At 46.6% G+C, this 14,373-nt stretch overlaps 6 protein-coding genes across 6 annotated transcripts; 3 read left to right on the top strand and 3 right to left on the bottom strand.

Annotated features, from left to right (window-relative positions):
- Positions 1-671: 671 nt before the first annotated feature.
- On the top strand, positions 672-2,009 carry F4813DRAFT_400901 (uncharacterized protein; the record flags this gene model as incomplete). The annotated part of the gene is made up of 1 exon (XM_049248328.1): positions 672-2,009. The coding sequence occupies one exon, from the start codon at positions 672-674 to the stop codon at positions 1,947-1,949; it is 1,278 nt and encodes a 425-aa protein (XP_049094591.1). The 3' UTR covers positions 1,950-2,009.
- Positions 2,010-2,539: 530 nt separating this feature from the next.
- F4813DRAFT_383880 (uncharacterized protein) lies at positions 2,540-2,932 on the bottom strand (the record flags this gene model as incomplete). Its single annotated transcript, XM_049245994.1, has 1 exon — positions 2,540-2,932. One exon carries the CDS (start codon positions 2,930-2,932, stop codon positions 2,540-2,542), a length of 393 nt encoding a protein of 130 aa, XP_049094590.1.
- A 2,102-nt stretch (positions 2,933-5,034) lies between these two features.
- F4813DRAFT_304958 (ADP-ribosylation) lies at positions 5,035-5,952 on the top strand. The gene has a single exon (XM_049240808.1). It carries the CDS (start codon positions 5,157-5,159, stop codon positions 5,667-5,669), a length of 513 nt encoding a protein of 170 aa, XP_049094589.1. The 5' UTR covers positions 5,035-5,156; the 3' UTR covers positions 5,670-5,952.
- A 284-nt stretch (positions 5,953-6,236) lies between these two features.
- F4813DRAFT_383878 (uncharacterized protein) lies at positions 6,237-6,812 on the bottom strand (the record flags this gene model as incomplete). The annotated part of the gene is made up of 1 exon (XM_049245993.1): positions 6,237-6,812. One exon carries the CDS (start codon positions 6,810-6,812, stop codon positions 6,237-6,239), a length of 576 nt encoding a protein of 191 aa, XP_049094588.1.
- A 2,694-nt stretch (positions 6,813-9,506) lies between these two features.
- On the top strand, positions 9,507-10,492 carry F4813DRAFT_394512 (uncharacterized protein; the record flags this gene model as incomplete). Its single annotated transcript, XM_049247577.1, has 4 exons — positions 9,507-9,606; positions 9,663-10,016; positions 10,071-10,194; positions 10,252-10,492. The coding sequence occupies 4 exons, from the start codon at positions 9,507-9,509 to the stop codon at positions 10,490-10,492; spliced, it is 819 nt and encodes a 272-aa protein (XP_049094587.1).
- A 1,836-nt stretch (positions 10,493-12,328) lies between these two features.
- On the bottom strand, positions 12,329-13,926 carry F4813DRAFT_383877 (cyclin-domain-containing protein; the record flags this gene model as incomplete). The annotated part of the gene is made up of 3 exons (XM_049245992.1): positions 12,329-12,505; positions 12,655-13,739; positions 13,776-13,926. 3 exons carry the CDS (start codon positions 13,924-13,926, stop codon positions 12,329-12,331), a joined length of 1,413 nt encoding a protein of 470 aa, XP_049094586.1.
- Between the last annotated feature and the right edge of the window lie 447 nt (positions 13,927-14,373).

The raw sequence follows: 14,373 nt of genomic DNA, 5'->3' as shown, positions 1-14,373 counted from the left end.
ATTATCTTCGCATATTTACGAAAAGCTACAAACGTCAGTTGAGATATAACTTCTAGTATACATGAGGATCTAACACCTTACTCATTTGTCATAGGGTAGGACTTCTCATCTTCTGATATTCTAGTGCTGGAGGGCTTGGCCTTCTCTCTTCGTCACGCTATGGTTTTCCGATTTATTCCTAGAGACGAAATAAGCAACGCCTAGGGCATTGATATGTATTACAAGAAACTCTGGCCATCTTTAACCCTTTTGGAAAACTGGATGAAAGTGCCTATGTTTGAATACCTAAGTAATACCTCCTCCTACCTGAATATCTGATTATCAACTCACTTGTTATATATACGTGTCATGACATTCAGATGCGAGCATTTATTTATTTATTTAGATAAATATTCGGTGGTCTCTAGTCATGTTTTCTGAGTTGTTATGTTTGATAATCAAGGTGACTCGGAAAATACTCATGACGTGTATCGCATTACTGTTGGTACCACTGTGGCCGGAATGGATATCTGGGTTGAATACAGCGCACGTCTCGGGAACTACACAAGTACGCATTTGCATTTGATTACCCAAAAAACCCTTTGGCCCGGAGTATTCTTTAAGTTGCAGTTAATATACTACATTTTACCAATTCTGTGTTCGCATCTTCATTCAACATTTATCCCTAAGCTATGGGCGAGAAGTTCGCACATGCCCGCGAGGCCATTGTCTTCGCCCGCGAAAATTCGACGTATTACAAGAGTCTATACCAATTGGTTCAGCAGGATGAGCCAGATCTCGAGGACGTGCCAATAATATACCCAGATGACTACTGGAACTCAGCAAGAACTGATCTTTCTAGTGTCATGACCGGACCATTCACCACTGGGAATATTTATTGTATAAGTGGCCCTGACAACAATCTTGAGATTGTGCAACTATCAAAAGGAGAGGAATTCAAGCTCTCCAGGGCTAAGTCTATCTTATGGCAAGGAATTCTTGACCCTGAGAAAGTAGAGCGAGTTGCAAATATTATGAGTCCCCATGACCTCCATCTCAGCTTTTGGGATACGGTAAACACATCCAATGGAATGCTTGTCCCAGAGTTAGGAGTTCAGCTATTTATATCGAATGAAAAGACAGTGGACAGGATTATAGAGGAAGTTGAAAGATTCCAACCCAGCGTCGTATTCGGATCGCTACCCGACATATTTCGGCTTAGCGAGTATCTTAGCGAAGGGCATAGCACATTGCCATCGGTACGAGCCATTCTATACCTTGGAGAGGCCGTACCCAGGGATGTTACCTGGTCGTTGCATTCTGGATTCCCGAATGCCAGGCTGTATGCGCCGCTCTACGAAAAACCTCAGCTAGGCCCCCTGGGGTTTCCAGGTGCCATTTCGACTATGATTGACCGGGATATTAACCCAATATACAGGGTATGCGATTATGTTGCGGTCATGGAAATAGTGACGGACGATGGTGCCGTTATTAAACAAAGTGGTGTTAAAGGAAACATTATCATCACGCATCTGATACGTCGCTTGCAACCTCTAATACGATACCCTATCGGCGACGTTGCGGAATGGGTGGACTATGGCTCTCGAATTTTCAAGTACTGCGGCAAAGCATCGACCAAGATCAGGATTGCCAACACCATCTTGGACTGGTCTACATTGAAGGATATCACCAGCGACGTCATGAAGACCGATGTTAGTGGGCGATTCCAGTGTGTTCTACGCCTTCAAGATGGCTGTCAAAAGCTTGTTCTCCGGCTGGCATATCCGAGACCGTCAGAAGCGGGAGAATTTCGCCATAATATTGAAAAGACGCTATGGAAAACATCCTCAACATGGAAAGGTGATCGTCAGGCAGGTGCTATTTTATGCCTTCGCTTGGAGTGGGTCGACAATATATTACTTTGTGTTGGAGAAACTGGAGAATTACTCGATGTAGTGGATGAGCGTTAGGAAATATCCGAGAAGTAAATCCTAGCAGTCGAACCCACCAGATATAAGTGGTAAATTAGGGCATATGTACAATTAGTCTAGGGAGCACAATGAATAGTCTCAGATACGATGCTTATTGTGTATAAATATTTCAATTTTTGATTCCCAAGTTTTATGAATATCACTTTAGTTAGAAGTTGCGTCCTTACACAAGGTATAGCACTAGATCTTCCCAGGCACTTCTATATAAGGAAATACAATGAATCACAACAGAGAGAATGAGGTACTGTCATCTGTGCTACAAATTTCAACGATATAGTAACAAACTTCCAATAAAAAATGAAAATAAAAGGGGTTCGAAGAAAATCTATTGTAACCCTAACTAAAAAAGATGCTCTCATATACTTGCTACACTATAAACACATGAACCGGAAGAGTGAAGGGAACGCTTCGTGGAGACGCCACAAAAAGACGAGAGTTGAATTCTTTCCGCCAAAACCCAACGCCATCGATGAATTGTCTTTGTGGCATCTCAACCCAGACAAAAATCCTCCTACGTTCGAATGTCGCCCAGTTGCTGACGATGGTAGGTTTATGCGACCAGATCCGGCCTACGCGCCAGTGACTATAACACACGTGCCGTGCTTGATAATATCGTGGAGGCCATCGTGGCAGTTGATCTTGTTGTTGTCGTTAGCGGAGCATCCGCCGATCTGGAGGCCGCCGGAGTCAAGAATGGCGGTGGGGGCGCCGCTGTCGCCGGAGCAGCCGGTGAAGGTATACATAACCTCACCGAGGCTGAACGCCTGGTTACAAGGGGATTTTGTGAGAACATCTAGGACTTGCATGCCGGGGCATGCATGTTCGCCCTCGACCCAAGTGACCCAGTGATTGGTCTGGTCGTTGTTCTGGAGTTGCTGGCCGAAGGCGACTGCTTGGGCACTCGCAAGGCTGGTAAAGGCGGCGATGCCTAGAAGGACGAGAGATCCGACGTTTAACTGCATGATGGAGTAATAATGGGATTAATAGCGTGGGTTGTTGACGCGAGCTGTGAGGCAGAATAAAACGATTTGATGATTATAGTGGTGTGAGGGAGCTGAATGAAGAGCTTTGGCGGTGATGATGATGATGATGATGATGAGGGAATTGAATCATGGAAGCTGGAGAGACACGACCTTTATATTGATATTTCGAATGGAGGCAGGTAATCCATTGCACCTCGTCTTGACTAGGCTCGCCGTGGTTTGTCATAACGAGAACGTTTCCGCCAAGCGTAGAGTAAAGTAGCTTGTCTTAGGATTTCGAAACCAGTCGAGTATGGCACTTGCTCTAGCACCACTGACGTGATGTCGATTGTCTCCGTATGGTTGTATGATCCTGCTGAGCCGTAATAATAGCTATCGTGAGATGGCGCCGGGTTGCCATGACGATGCCGACCTTGGCGTCCCTCGCATGATGGTGGCACTGTTTGCGATCAACGAAACATAGACCCAAAAAAGCACAGAATAGGAATCCATCGATACGTCGATCTTGTATCGTTGCAAAGTGGTGGAGGCCCGAGCGGTAAAAATAGCAATTGACGGACCAGTGACTATAGGTATTGTGATGGACCTTTATTCCCAGATCTGCTAGATATTCCTACTACCTAACTGTGCCACCTCAGCTGTATTCCTCTACGCCCCTGCCTTACATCACGGGCCGTCACCACATCATGGTCGATGTGCTTAATTCAACGTCTCTCGACAGAAGTCAGAGAAGTCAGAGAGGTCATACACATGAATGAGAACATACATGCAACACCTATTTTGATTCAATAACCAATGAGACAATTTCCCACGGCTCAAGATTGAGGTTTTGTGATTGAGATATTCTGTAGAGTTTACTCAAACCGTGTTACGCGGTCCAAGCTTGTCTATAATAGACAGAAAATGGAAATTATATTCTATTCCATGATGTAATATTACTATATTGTTTGCGACCCTATTAACTTTGCTCTCGCGCTCGATATTCCTTCACGAGCGGCAACAAGGCCGGCGTGTATCGAGTAGCAAGAGCTGAGGCCGTCTCTCCCCGTGAGGCGATATTATAAGTGGGCACATCCGTTCGAGCCTTACGCCCGTGGGGGGGTAAGGCGAGCATGCGAAGGGAACCGAGATTCCGGGCGACCCCTGGCGGAATGGGGCAGCTTGACGGTCGACAGGGGTGAGCAATCGACTGCATTGGGGAAAGGGGGCAGGCCGAAATCCTCCAAGGGCGCGCTAATATCGAAATGCCCGTGATCGACGACGACTACGCTGATCAGTACAATAAAAAAACACTAAACGAACACAGGCTCGCATAATCCTTATCAGACGCTTCAAGTACTTACAATATATATATAAATTTTATGCATTTCAAAGCATTAAAGTGTATAGTCAGTACCGAGGTTGGCTTCACTGCACACCCTAAACCCCAGAGCCTCATTATATGAGATCTGCAGACTTATTCTTGGTAGCCAATGAGCGAGGGATCCTCCATTCCGCGCTACTCCTCCAGGAAACGCCGGAACTCTTCAACCGCATTGCCGGTGCACGCTTAGTTGAGCTGCTATATACGCGGGTGCTGGAATTTTGGCCTGTGCAATTCCCTGCTGCATGGCCTCTTTCTGCTGATCAGCAGCTGGATCAGCCAACCTGGGATAAGGCTGAATACACAACCCATTGTCTTATACGAAAGCGAAGTTTACCGCCATCCTAAGTCTATAATCCTACACATCTTTGGCGATGACGACCACTATGACTATTGCGTCATTGAGCGTCTCTATCAGCAGCTTTATTCCCCCGTATATTCCACCTGATCCTTCTATTAATCATTACTATATTACATTACAATCTATCCCAACCTCCGTAGCTTTCAAGCAAGTAGTGTGCTTAGTCCACTTGATCCTTCTATCAAGCTTTATCATCCTACATTACAATTCGTCTAAAACTGCTGTAACTGTCTGACACCCTGTCAACTCTTCAACATGTAACTGAGATATCAAAGTATATATACTAGTTAACTAAAGCGTATAAGAAGTTGTTGTTATTGCTCTGTGACTTGAATATTTGCAATCTTCAAACCAAGCCATCTATTTCATCTTGACACAATTTTCAACTCTCCAAGGCTTTTTACATCTCCAAGCCACTTCATCTCTCTGAGCCTCTCAAATCTTTGACGTTTGCAACCAGCAAAGCAAATCAGCTCAAAATGTTCGGTCGTTCCTATTTCACTTCCTTCGTTTCTTTCCTGGCGCTACTAGGCCCTGCTGCAACTACCGAACTGTATCGCATGGATTTCCGCCCGCCTGTGCAGGTCAAAAATGATGGAGGCCTTTTGAGCCGTAATCCTGAAGGGGACGGCTCCGTCATTGACCATGTCAAGAATACGTTGGGAGACGATGACCCATGGGTGTCGACCACGACCGATTATAACGTCGCTAAAGGAGGTGCCACATCCCCTGGCAACGTCTATGTTTACTACATCGACCCATCGGGCCTCGATGCTGTTGACACTCTTATAGCGTTTCAGGAGGCGGGCGAACCACACCCTCATCCTGGTGAGAAGGAAATTTCAATAAAGAGCTCTGTCCCTTGGGACCACATAACCAAATGGGACACATTCAAGAGGAGCAAGAAGACCGCGACCACGACCAGGGAAGAATTTGAGCAGAGTCAGGGTGGGAGTGCCAAGGGACGTTCCATCCGATCATTCGTTGCTTGAAATGAGCCGTCTTGTTGATTACGGCGCGAAACCGCCTGCGCTGGCTGTCCTAAGATGCCTACCTCACAACGCCGGATTCTTTCTCTAGATATCAAGTAGCTCCGAACGTCGTGTATGCATAAAAACACTTGCTTTTCATAGAAACACTCGCTTTTCCAATACATGTTCTAACTTTCATTTCTTTTGAGTCTGTGTTGCTTCTTCAGTAGCTGCCTTTTGACAGTGGGTCGGTTAACCCGGGAGAAGAGGAATATTGCGGCGCAGGAGTTGGAGACCGAGGAGAGACTTCTTACGATCCGGTGCGAGATTATCTGTCTGTAGCACACTGCAGAGCGAAAGCGTCTCTGTGTAAAAGGGCTCCTAGTAGCAGGTATTTCGGAGTCGGAGCTTGTCGAGGGTGCCTTAGGGAGGTTGTAATTCTTACGACATTATTAGGCAATGATAACAGGTTGCAGTATAATATTAGGAAAGATTGACTATCATCTCAGCTAAATGTACCGGAAAATAACCCTAATATGAGACAACTCTTCTGTGATTGCCGGATGGCCTTCTGGGGGCGCTAGTAATCTATTTTGCATCCAGCTTCTTATAAGCACTAGGATTCCAAAACGTTGAAGACGGGTACTGGGGGAGCGTCTCAAACTCGCAGTGGAGGTGGCCTCTGGACAGAATCACGGCTTCCTTTTGGGCCTGCTCTGCGTCACATTGCAACCCCGCCTTGTTCCCTTCCCAGGTGATGCTTTGGATCTTTGCACTCCCGTCATCATCGTTGCTTGGTTTTGGAACAATGTGAAGTATGTAGCACTCCTCCTGCAACCAGCTTCGAATGATGTGAATAGATATGTTGCCATTTTCGTCCGGATCCTCGACTAGTATGTCCCATTTGTCGTCCATGCTTCGAGATTTGACCCCGGCTTTGAGCTTTTCCACGTCTGCATCGCTGATGGGCAGACCCCAAGGTGCTGTGAGAGGCTTCTTCATGGGCTTCTTCGAGCCGCGCTCATACGCTGTTGAAAGCCACTTCCTCATCTCCTCCTCCTCATCTACATCGCTGTCCTCATCCTCTTTCACGTCAGATTCGCTGTCCATTGTCGGAAACCTCGTTGTAGGCTCCTCCTGTTCCGCATTGCTGTGCGACGTCATCCTGTAATTTGTCATCCTGTAATTTGCGTCGCAGAATGTATTGGCTGTGATAAGTATTAAAAATCCAAGGAGTTAGACGGTCATAGGAGTTAGTAGTAAATGCGCTGATTGACTTGGGTAGAGAATCTAGGATCTAGGAGGTAATGGGGAAAGGAGAAAGAAATCGAAGTCTATATGAGGTAGCTTCGGGGTGGCAAAGGGTGAACAGCACACTACCTAATACATATAAATACACCAAACCTATAGGATTCTTAACGTTGCAGGCGTTGTCCCCAGCATACGGAAGCAGCTGAAGTTTAGCGCGCCGGCAAATTAAGGTGAGATTAGGTACATGTATGTATTCTGTGCCTGTTAGCGTCAGTCCCGTCTTAGCTTCAATGCGTGTGGCATCACAGGATCCTATGTACATAGGTACCAAGTATGACGTCAGGCGGATCATGTAGTGAGCACTGACCTTAGTTTAAGTCGATTGCCACGTGCTAATACCTACCTAAGTGTCACAGCAAATGTAAGCTTATTTTCTTAGCTGCCAAGAGGATTCACAAGCCTGCCAATAAAGACAAAGGACAATCCAGAAGGAAGGTTAATGACGTACCTATCTATACCTTAAGACACTACATGTACCTAGGTATATTAGAGCACTTAATCAGGAACACAAGTACTTTTCGAACAGTTGACACTGAAGCCGAAAAGAAGCCATTGGGGACTACATTAGGTACTTTGAACTAACGGGTTTTTAGTATTAGTACTTGATAAGACCACTAAGTTACACGGCCTCAGATGCTTCTAGGTAGGAATCAAACACGCCCTTTTGGCATGAACTTATAAGCTCACTTTCCCCGAAATTCAATGCGCACTCATACACCAAAAAAGCTATAAGATATCAAAAACCGCTGAATATAGCCATCTTAGCCAAGATATCAAACCACACCAATTTACCCAGCAGCGCCTTTGCTGCTGTCAGTCGGTGAGAAGATGTCTGGCGGAGAGATATTTGACATTGTCATCTCATCTGTACCTGGATGTGTTAGGTTCTGCCAGCTCAAACTATCTGTGGGGAATCGATCTTTGAATGGGGGTTGTGAATCTATGATTTTCGGAAGGTAATGAGGATGTGTGTATTGTCAAGTCTTGCACCATGTCTTTATTTCTGACCGTTGTATCCTTGAGTTCTTCTCTGGGAGAAAGTGGTAGTGTGTTTATCTTCCAGCATCTCCGTGTTCTCTTCTGACCAGTCCGAGTAACGGCCATCTTGACCTTTTCCGCTGTTTCTTTCTCAAGTGGCCCTCTGTCCATCCAGATAGGCTTTGGCCCATATCCTTCACAGGTGATTTGTAGGCTTTCGCATGTCTTGCAGTTCAACGATGAACCCTACTGACTAAATCCTTAGAGCCCATAGGTACCAGGAGCCAACGTGGGTGCTGGACCTGTAAGTTTAGAAGGGAAAAGTGCGATGAAAACAACCCAATATGCAGTCGAACTTCTGGACACCTACTTGTCGTGTTTCCGTTTCGTCTCTCCTCCATGTCGTTGGGTACAATAGGATAAAATGGTGTAATACGACGCTTAATTTTTGGGTTACCCATACCTACCCAACGTTCGAGGTATTACTTTTCTATTATTCTGGTGGGACGACATAGCACCTCTAGCAGCTGATTGAAGCTGCCAGCACTTACCCATGAACCCCGTTGCAGATTTAAGACCTCGAGTGCTTACATGAAGCTTATGATTGTGATGCTCCTGCTATGTGCGTATTTATCCAATTTCATTATAATCAGCTTCGATCCTTGAAATTGACTATTTTTAACCTTGACACCAATCAACCTTGCACGCGTGCTCACATTCGCGGTCTATGTTATAATAGCTGTCTTCTGGAAGAATGAGACTTTGCTAGCTGCTCAAGCCTTTACTTCCGTTTCTTTGATAACCCTATTGACAACACTTGTGGTGGTCTTTATTTAAGCACTTCCGCCTGTTGTTAAATGCCTTGGTACCCTGGGCCGTATACAAGAGTTCTGCAACTATGGTGGAAGGCCGGATACCGAAGAAAATCTGGACAACAATGGACAACAGATTACGGCTGACACGGATTTCTCGTCCCCAGTGACAGCAGCGTCTCGGCCTACCCGAGTCTCGGAAAAGGAACATATCTCATTCCAGGGTCATAGCTTCAGTTGGGACAAATCCGACTCTCCAGTCCTTAGAAATCTCCATGTTAATATCCGGCGAGGGGATATTACAGCCATCGTTGGTCCAGTTGGGAGTGGAAAGTCTGCGTTTTTGAAAAGCCTCCTAGGCGACATGGTCTCCCTTCCAGTAATATCCGAGAAGGATGTGGGAAGACAATGGACGAGGGAGCCCATAGCGTATTGTGCGCATCAGCCCTGACTTGAGAACAGTACAATTCGGCAAAATATAATCAACGTATACCTATATTATCAACAGTGGTATTCTACTGTGGTCTCTGCTTGTGGACTTGATACCGATATAAAGCAGCTAGAAAAGGGCGACCACACTCGTGTTGGTAGTGGTGGACTAAGTCTGAGCGGTTGATAGAAGCAGATAATTGTAAGTTATTCCGGTGGCGCTGTATCTTCGATGACGCTTGCTAACATGCTGTTCCCCTGAAAGGCATTAGCACGAGCTACCTACGCTCGATGCGGAATCGTACTTCTCGATGATGTCTTTAGCGGCATGGATGGCCACACCACCGACCTTGTCTCTAGTCGTCTACATGGCCGTCACGGTGTTCTTCGCGATCAGCACAAGACAGTAATCCTCACTACACACAACCGTACGAATGATTTATCTTAAGTGCTATTGGTAGTCAAACTAATTCATAGTATACAGACAAGATCATGGCACTTGCCAATAACATGATTGTCCTCGAAGCCAGGCATATTATTGAGACCGACAGCCCCACTACTCTACTTAAAGGCGACGGTTACATCAGCAAGCTTGGATTCGAGGCCAATTATGATGAGGCCGAACAGACCTCTCGAACTCCGGATTCGTTGCTTGCTGTCGAATCAACTTGGGCGTCCAAGGACAGGGAAGGGGAATCGACGACAGCACTCACCGATCTGAGACGCAAAAATGGATGCCTGTCCGTCTACAAATATTGCATTGCTAATGCCGGCTACAGTTCTGTCACCTTGCACGTCGTCTTTATTATACTATGGGTGTTCTCTACAGAGTTTTCACGTAAGATTGGACGACCTCGTTCTTCGAAAATGCACAAGCTAACTGTTAGGTCAGCTGTTGTTGTGAAGTGGTGGTCTGAAGCGAACGCCATAAAGCCAAATCAGGACATGAGGATGTGGCTTGGTGTTTACGCCATTCTAGGCGTGCTTGGGACTCTAGGAGCTACTGCTGCTGCGTGGTAAGATGAAGTCTCCCTATAAATATCGTCCCGATCGTACCTTTGACCTTCTCTTAGGTTTGCGTTAGTTTCTATTATATCGTACACGGGAATCCATCTTCACTCCGATCCGTTACAGCAGCCGAGTTACCTGCAAAGTTGCATTCAACACTGGCTCAACTTCATGCTTGATCTCTTGGTAACCGTGCTCGCCATCGTTGTAGTCGGCACTACTGTTACTTGGCATGACAGATCCAGCGCCGGCAGCGTAGCGCAGACATCAGTCTTGTCATGGTCATCAATTTCAGCTAAACGCTAAGAAGTCTCATTGTGAACTGGACGAACCTAGAGTCCAGTGTCGGTGCGGTTGTGCGAATCAAACGACTCCTGGGTGACACAGAATATGAGGATACCGAGAGCTGAACAGCTGTTGTGTCTTTAGAATGGCCACAAATGGGTGCTATTGAGTTTGTGAGTATATCTGCATCCTACGGGTAGGGAACAATTCGTTTCAACATAGACCCTTTCCACAGCGTCTCGGACGATGAGATCACTCAAGCATTAATTCAGGTTGGGCTTTGGAATACGACCGGCCAGCCACCCTGATCAACAGCACTACAAAATTCGCGGAGTTATACAGGTCAAACGGTGGCTAAGGTGACTTGCGCAGATATCCAACCCGCTCCCACACAACCTTAACGTCGCTCTTACTTAGGATATAGGCCAATTGGGTTTTAGCATGTGAATAACAGTAAGAAAGTGTTCTAATATGGTTAGTCACTGATCATATCCATAAAATGGTAACGTAGTGAGCGTGCCGCCGTAGGGTCCCTTGTACTCGATCGTCTCCTCACTCATGTACGACCTTTATCAGTCATCGTCTAATCACAGTAACCACCAAATGCTATGGGCGATGTCTCAAATTACTATCATTATATCTTCAATCTTTGCCGTAGGCCATTACTCCTAGCTAGCCGCTAGCTGCAGACGGCAACACTACTCATCATCTGAACTAAGGAACAACGATCGATTTTAATACATATGGATGAAATTCGTCATTTTTATTCTAAACTCTCATCAAATCCGCTACCTTCGTGGCCGGATGAAGGAGAACATGCAGCTCAGCTCCAAGTTGAGCAAGCCCACGAGCAGACTGCGGGATCGAATGATGAAAAATGGACTATAGGAATATGTTTGTTTTATGAATTTGAGGAAGAGTAAAACGACCTTAAACGAATCATCGTATTGTCTATATTGAAGTCAACCGCCTTTACATCCATATTTGCAAAAACACTAACTGTCGGGTTGGAGTAGGCCCACAGCCAAGCTCCGAAGCTTTCGGCGCTATCCGGTCCCGGTAAAGGCCCGCTCAACTGCTTCTCGCTCGGCCCCGGGCTAGCCGGTTGGAGCGTGCGTCGGTCTTCTTTCTCTAACAACAGTGCGGCCTGCGCATTGCCTCGGAGCCGCTCAAGCTCTGCGGCACAATGCTGCGGAGCTTGAGCTATTAGCTTTTGGAAATGAATTCAGATGCATTTAATACAAAGCTCGAAAGGCTGCGCACAAACAAATTTTTATTTCGAAAAAGGAAGCTTATGACAATAACCCTCATAAATTCGGGCATTGCATGTAAGCTGTACCATTATAACCCCTTTTTATCCCAACCTGTCCGATTACTGTTATTGTTTTATTACGCGAGGTGATATCACAAAACCAGGGATCTTGAAGAATACATTTTCAAATTATCTCGTAAAGACAGAGGGGGAGTTTAAGCCCGAAGGAAATCTATTCCGGGTATCAAATAAGAGTGACAATAACTCAACCCTCTCCGTTTCCGCCTATAAGGGGCGCATAACCGACCTAAACTCATCTTACACGGAACCGAATCCCCAGGGTTTGCCCCATGCAAATCTGATACGACGACCAATTAATCTCTACGTCGGCGGAGTCGAGGTTTCTTTCACCCTGGACTCGACAACCCTGCATATTCCAGCTTCTTCGACGGTCCCTACCTAGCCATAGAGATGGGGCATACGCATATAGAGGATCGTGAGTGATTACTTATTTAATAGGTATAAATGTAATCCAAGCAGGATACCTCTAGCAACACTCATCTTGTCCCAGAACTTCCTATCCCAAATATGATCGACTCGTAAGCTTACTCGGCACCGCTCACTGGCCGCGAACGCTGAGCAACTACTTCTCGAGCGTAAAATTCGACAAGCATCGTAGCATAAGCTTCCAGATCCTCGACAGGTACAGCAAGTCGGAAGTCGTTTAATAGAAGGAACTGTAGCTCGAGATGGTTGAGCTCAGCTAACGGGAGACCACCGACCTAAAAGGTGCACACGTATTAGCATAGGTTACATGGAAGATATTGGAAGAGGTATGTATAGATGTAGGCAATAGGTAGGCATCGGAAGGGGTTATAAGCGAAAGGGAGCTGGAATGTGAAGCAAATAGGCATTTGGGGGAGCAACTCACCTTAGCATATCTCGAATTAGTGTAGAAAACATCCGAGAAGAATTTGCTCGCGCAAGTGACACCGGCAATGATTAGGCGGTGTATGTTGAAGCTGTCGACAACAAAATAAGTGGCGGGTGAAGCGGGTGGTGGCGGTTGCGCCCTTGCTCGCTTCTCTCGACTCCTTTTCTCTCTCCCTTTTTCATCTGGGTCGTCGTAGACGAGATCGGATTCAGTTTCGTTGCCATCACTGTCATCATCTCGCATCTCCCTGTCATCATTGCTGCCGGGCTGCGTCTCTGCCACCGGGGCCTGAGATCGTAGGGATTGTTGAGTCTGTGACTGTCTCCTTGCTGCTTCTGCCTCCATTACCATAGTATTCACCCGCTCAGTCATTCGGTCGAAGTAAACTAGAAGACTGAGGAACACCTCGTATGTAGTTGGGCAGTACTTGTGAATCCTGCTCAAGTAACTCAAAATCGTGATTGCCGGCACGTTTTTGCCGTGGAATGCAAGAACAGAACTGCTCAAAGGACTCATCGAGGTGCCTTCGCTGTTATGGCTGGCTGCGGTCTGCTGGTGGGTGGCGTTTCTATGCAACGCATCATGCTGAAGATCATTGGTGGTGGTGATTTTTGTTAAAAGAGCAGCAACCATTTCAATGATATCACCTATCGGCATTTGGCTGATCTCATACTTCATCGCCTGGAGTGGTGGGTCGTTTAATATGCCTGGTCCATTGCCTCCGTTCATTAGATCAGCGCGAGCAAGACTCTGGATATGCGCGAGATCGCGCACATAGACAGTGTGCCCTTCCGGTGAAGTTGAGGTATTATCGTCATTGACGCGTGGGGTCGGAGATTTGTATGAGTCGGAATCAGGAGATGGTTGCTGCTGGGTAGGTGTGGGCGTAGAGCTACTGGGTACTACCGACGTAGTCGCTTGGGTCTCCGATGCTATGTATTCCGAAGACGGGCTCGCATTCTGTGCTCTTACGCGTGCAGAAGCGGGGTTCGGCGAGGAAGAATCAGGCGGCGTGGGGAACCTTGAGGCTCCGCCAGTGGATGAGATGTATTTTTGCTCCGTCCCTGTTCCTGTCCCCGTCTCTGTAGATTCCCAAGATCGTTTAGAAGGTGTCGCACTAGGCACTGAAGGTCGGTAAGACGCGGCTGAGATAGTGGGAGAGTAAACCGTCTGAGATGGGGTTTCGCGCGGTCGGTTCCTGGAATCTGACCGATAGGAAGATTCGCGAGATCGCGAGTGTTCGTGAGGTAAGCTAGAAGCTGCAATCATATTATGGAGGCGCGTATGATCCGAAACGAAATCTCCGATTATAGCAGCCATCGTATCGTCTTGCGAAAGGTGTAGTAGTAAGTCTAGTTGGTTGATTAATGTGCGAAGTGGATATCGCAATCGAGAATTATTAAGAAGCCTGAAAAGAAGCGGGTATTAGTCAGTGAATGTATTAGTTATAGTTGTCGTATTAAGTTGTCTTTTGTCGTGTCTGGTTTTTGGAACGAAGGTAGAATGAAGGCGATCCGACTCGACTCAGCTCAGCTCAGTCCAGTTAAGTGAAGCAGCCGATCAGCAGTTCGGTGACTCGAGTCCAGCTGGTTGGCCTTCTTCTGCTTCGCCTTCGCGCGCAGTAAACTTCTGGATCCACGAGTGGGGAAAACGGGTAAACAAGAAAATGTGTTCGGGCCACAATCTCGACAGCCCAACGATCCACGATGAGGCAGA

Source organism: Daldinia decipiens, assembly GCF_022478715.1.
Source record: "Daldinia decipiens strain CBS 113046 unplaced genomic scaffold F4813scaffold_63, whole genome shotgun sequence".
Classification (NCBI taxonomy): Eukaryota; Fungi; Ascomycota; class Sordariomycetes; order Xylariales; family Hypoxylaceae; genus Daldinia; species Daldinia decipiens.
Note: the sequence above shows the minus strand (reverse complement) of the source record. Positions and strands in the feature narration are given on the sequence as shown.

Bases quoted from the DNA above. Each gene is read 5' to 3' on its own strand.
- F4813DRAFT_304958 (XM_049240808.1), top strand. From the start codon at position 5,157: ATGTTCGGTCGTTCCTATTTCACTTCCTTCGTTTCTTTCCTGGCGCTA.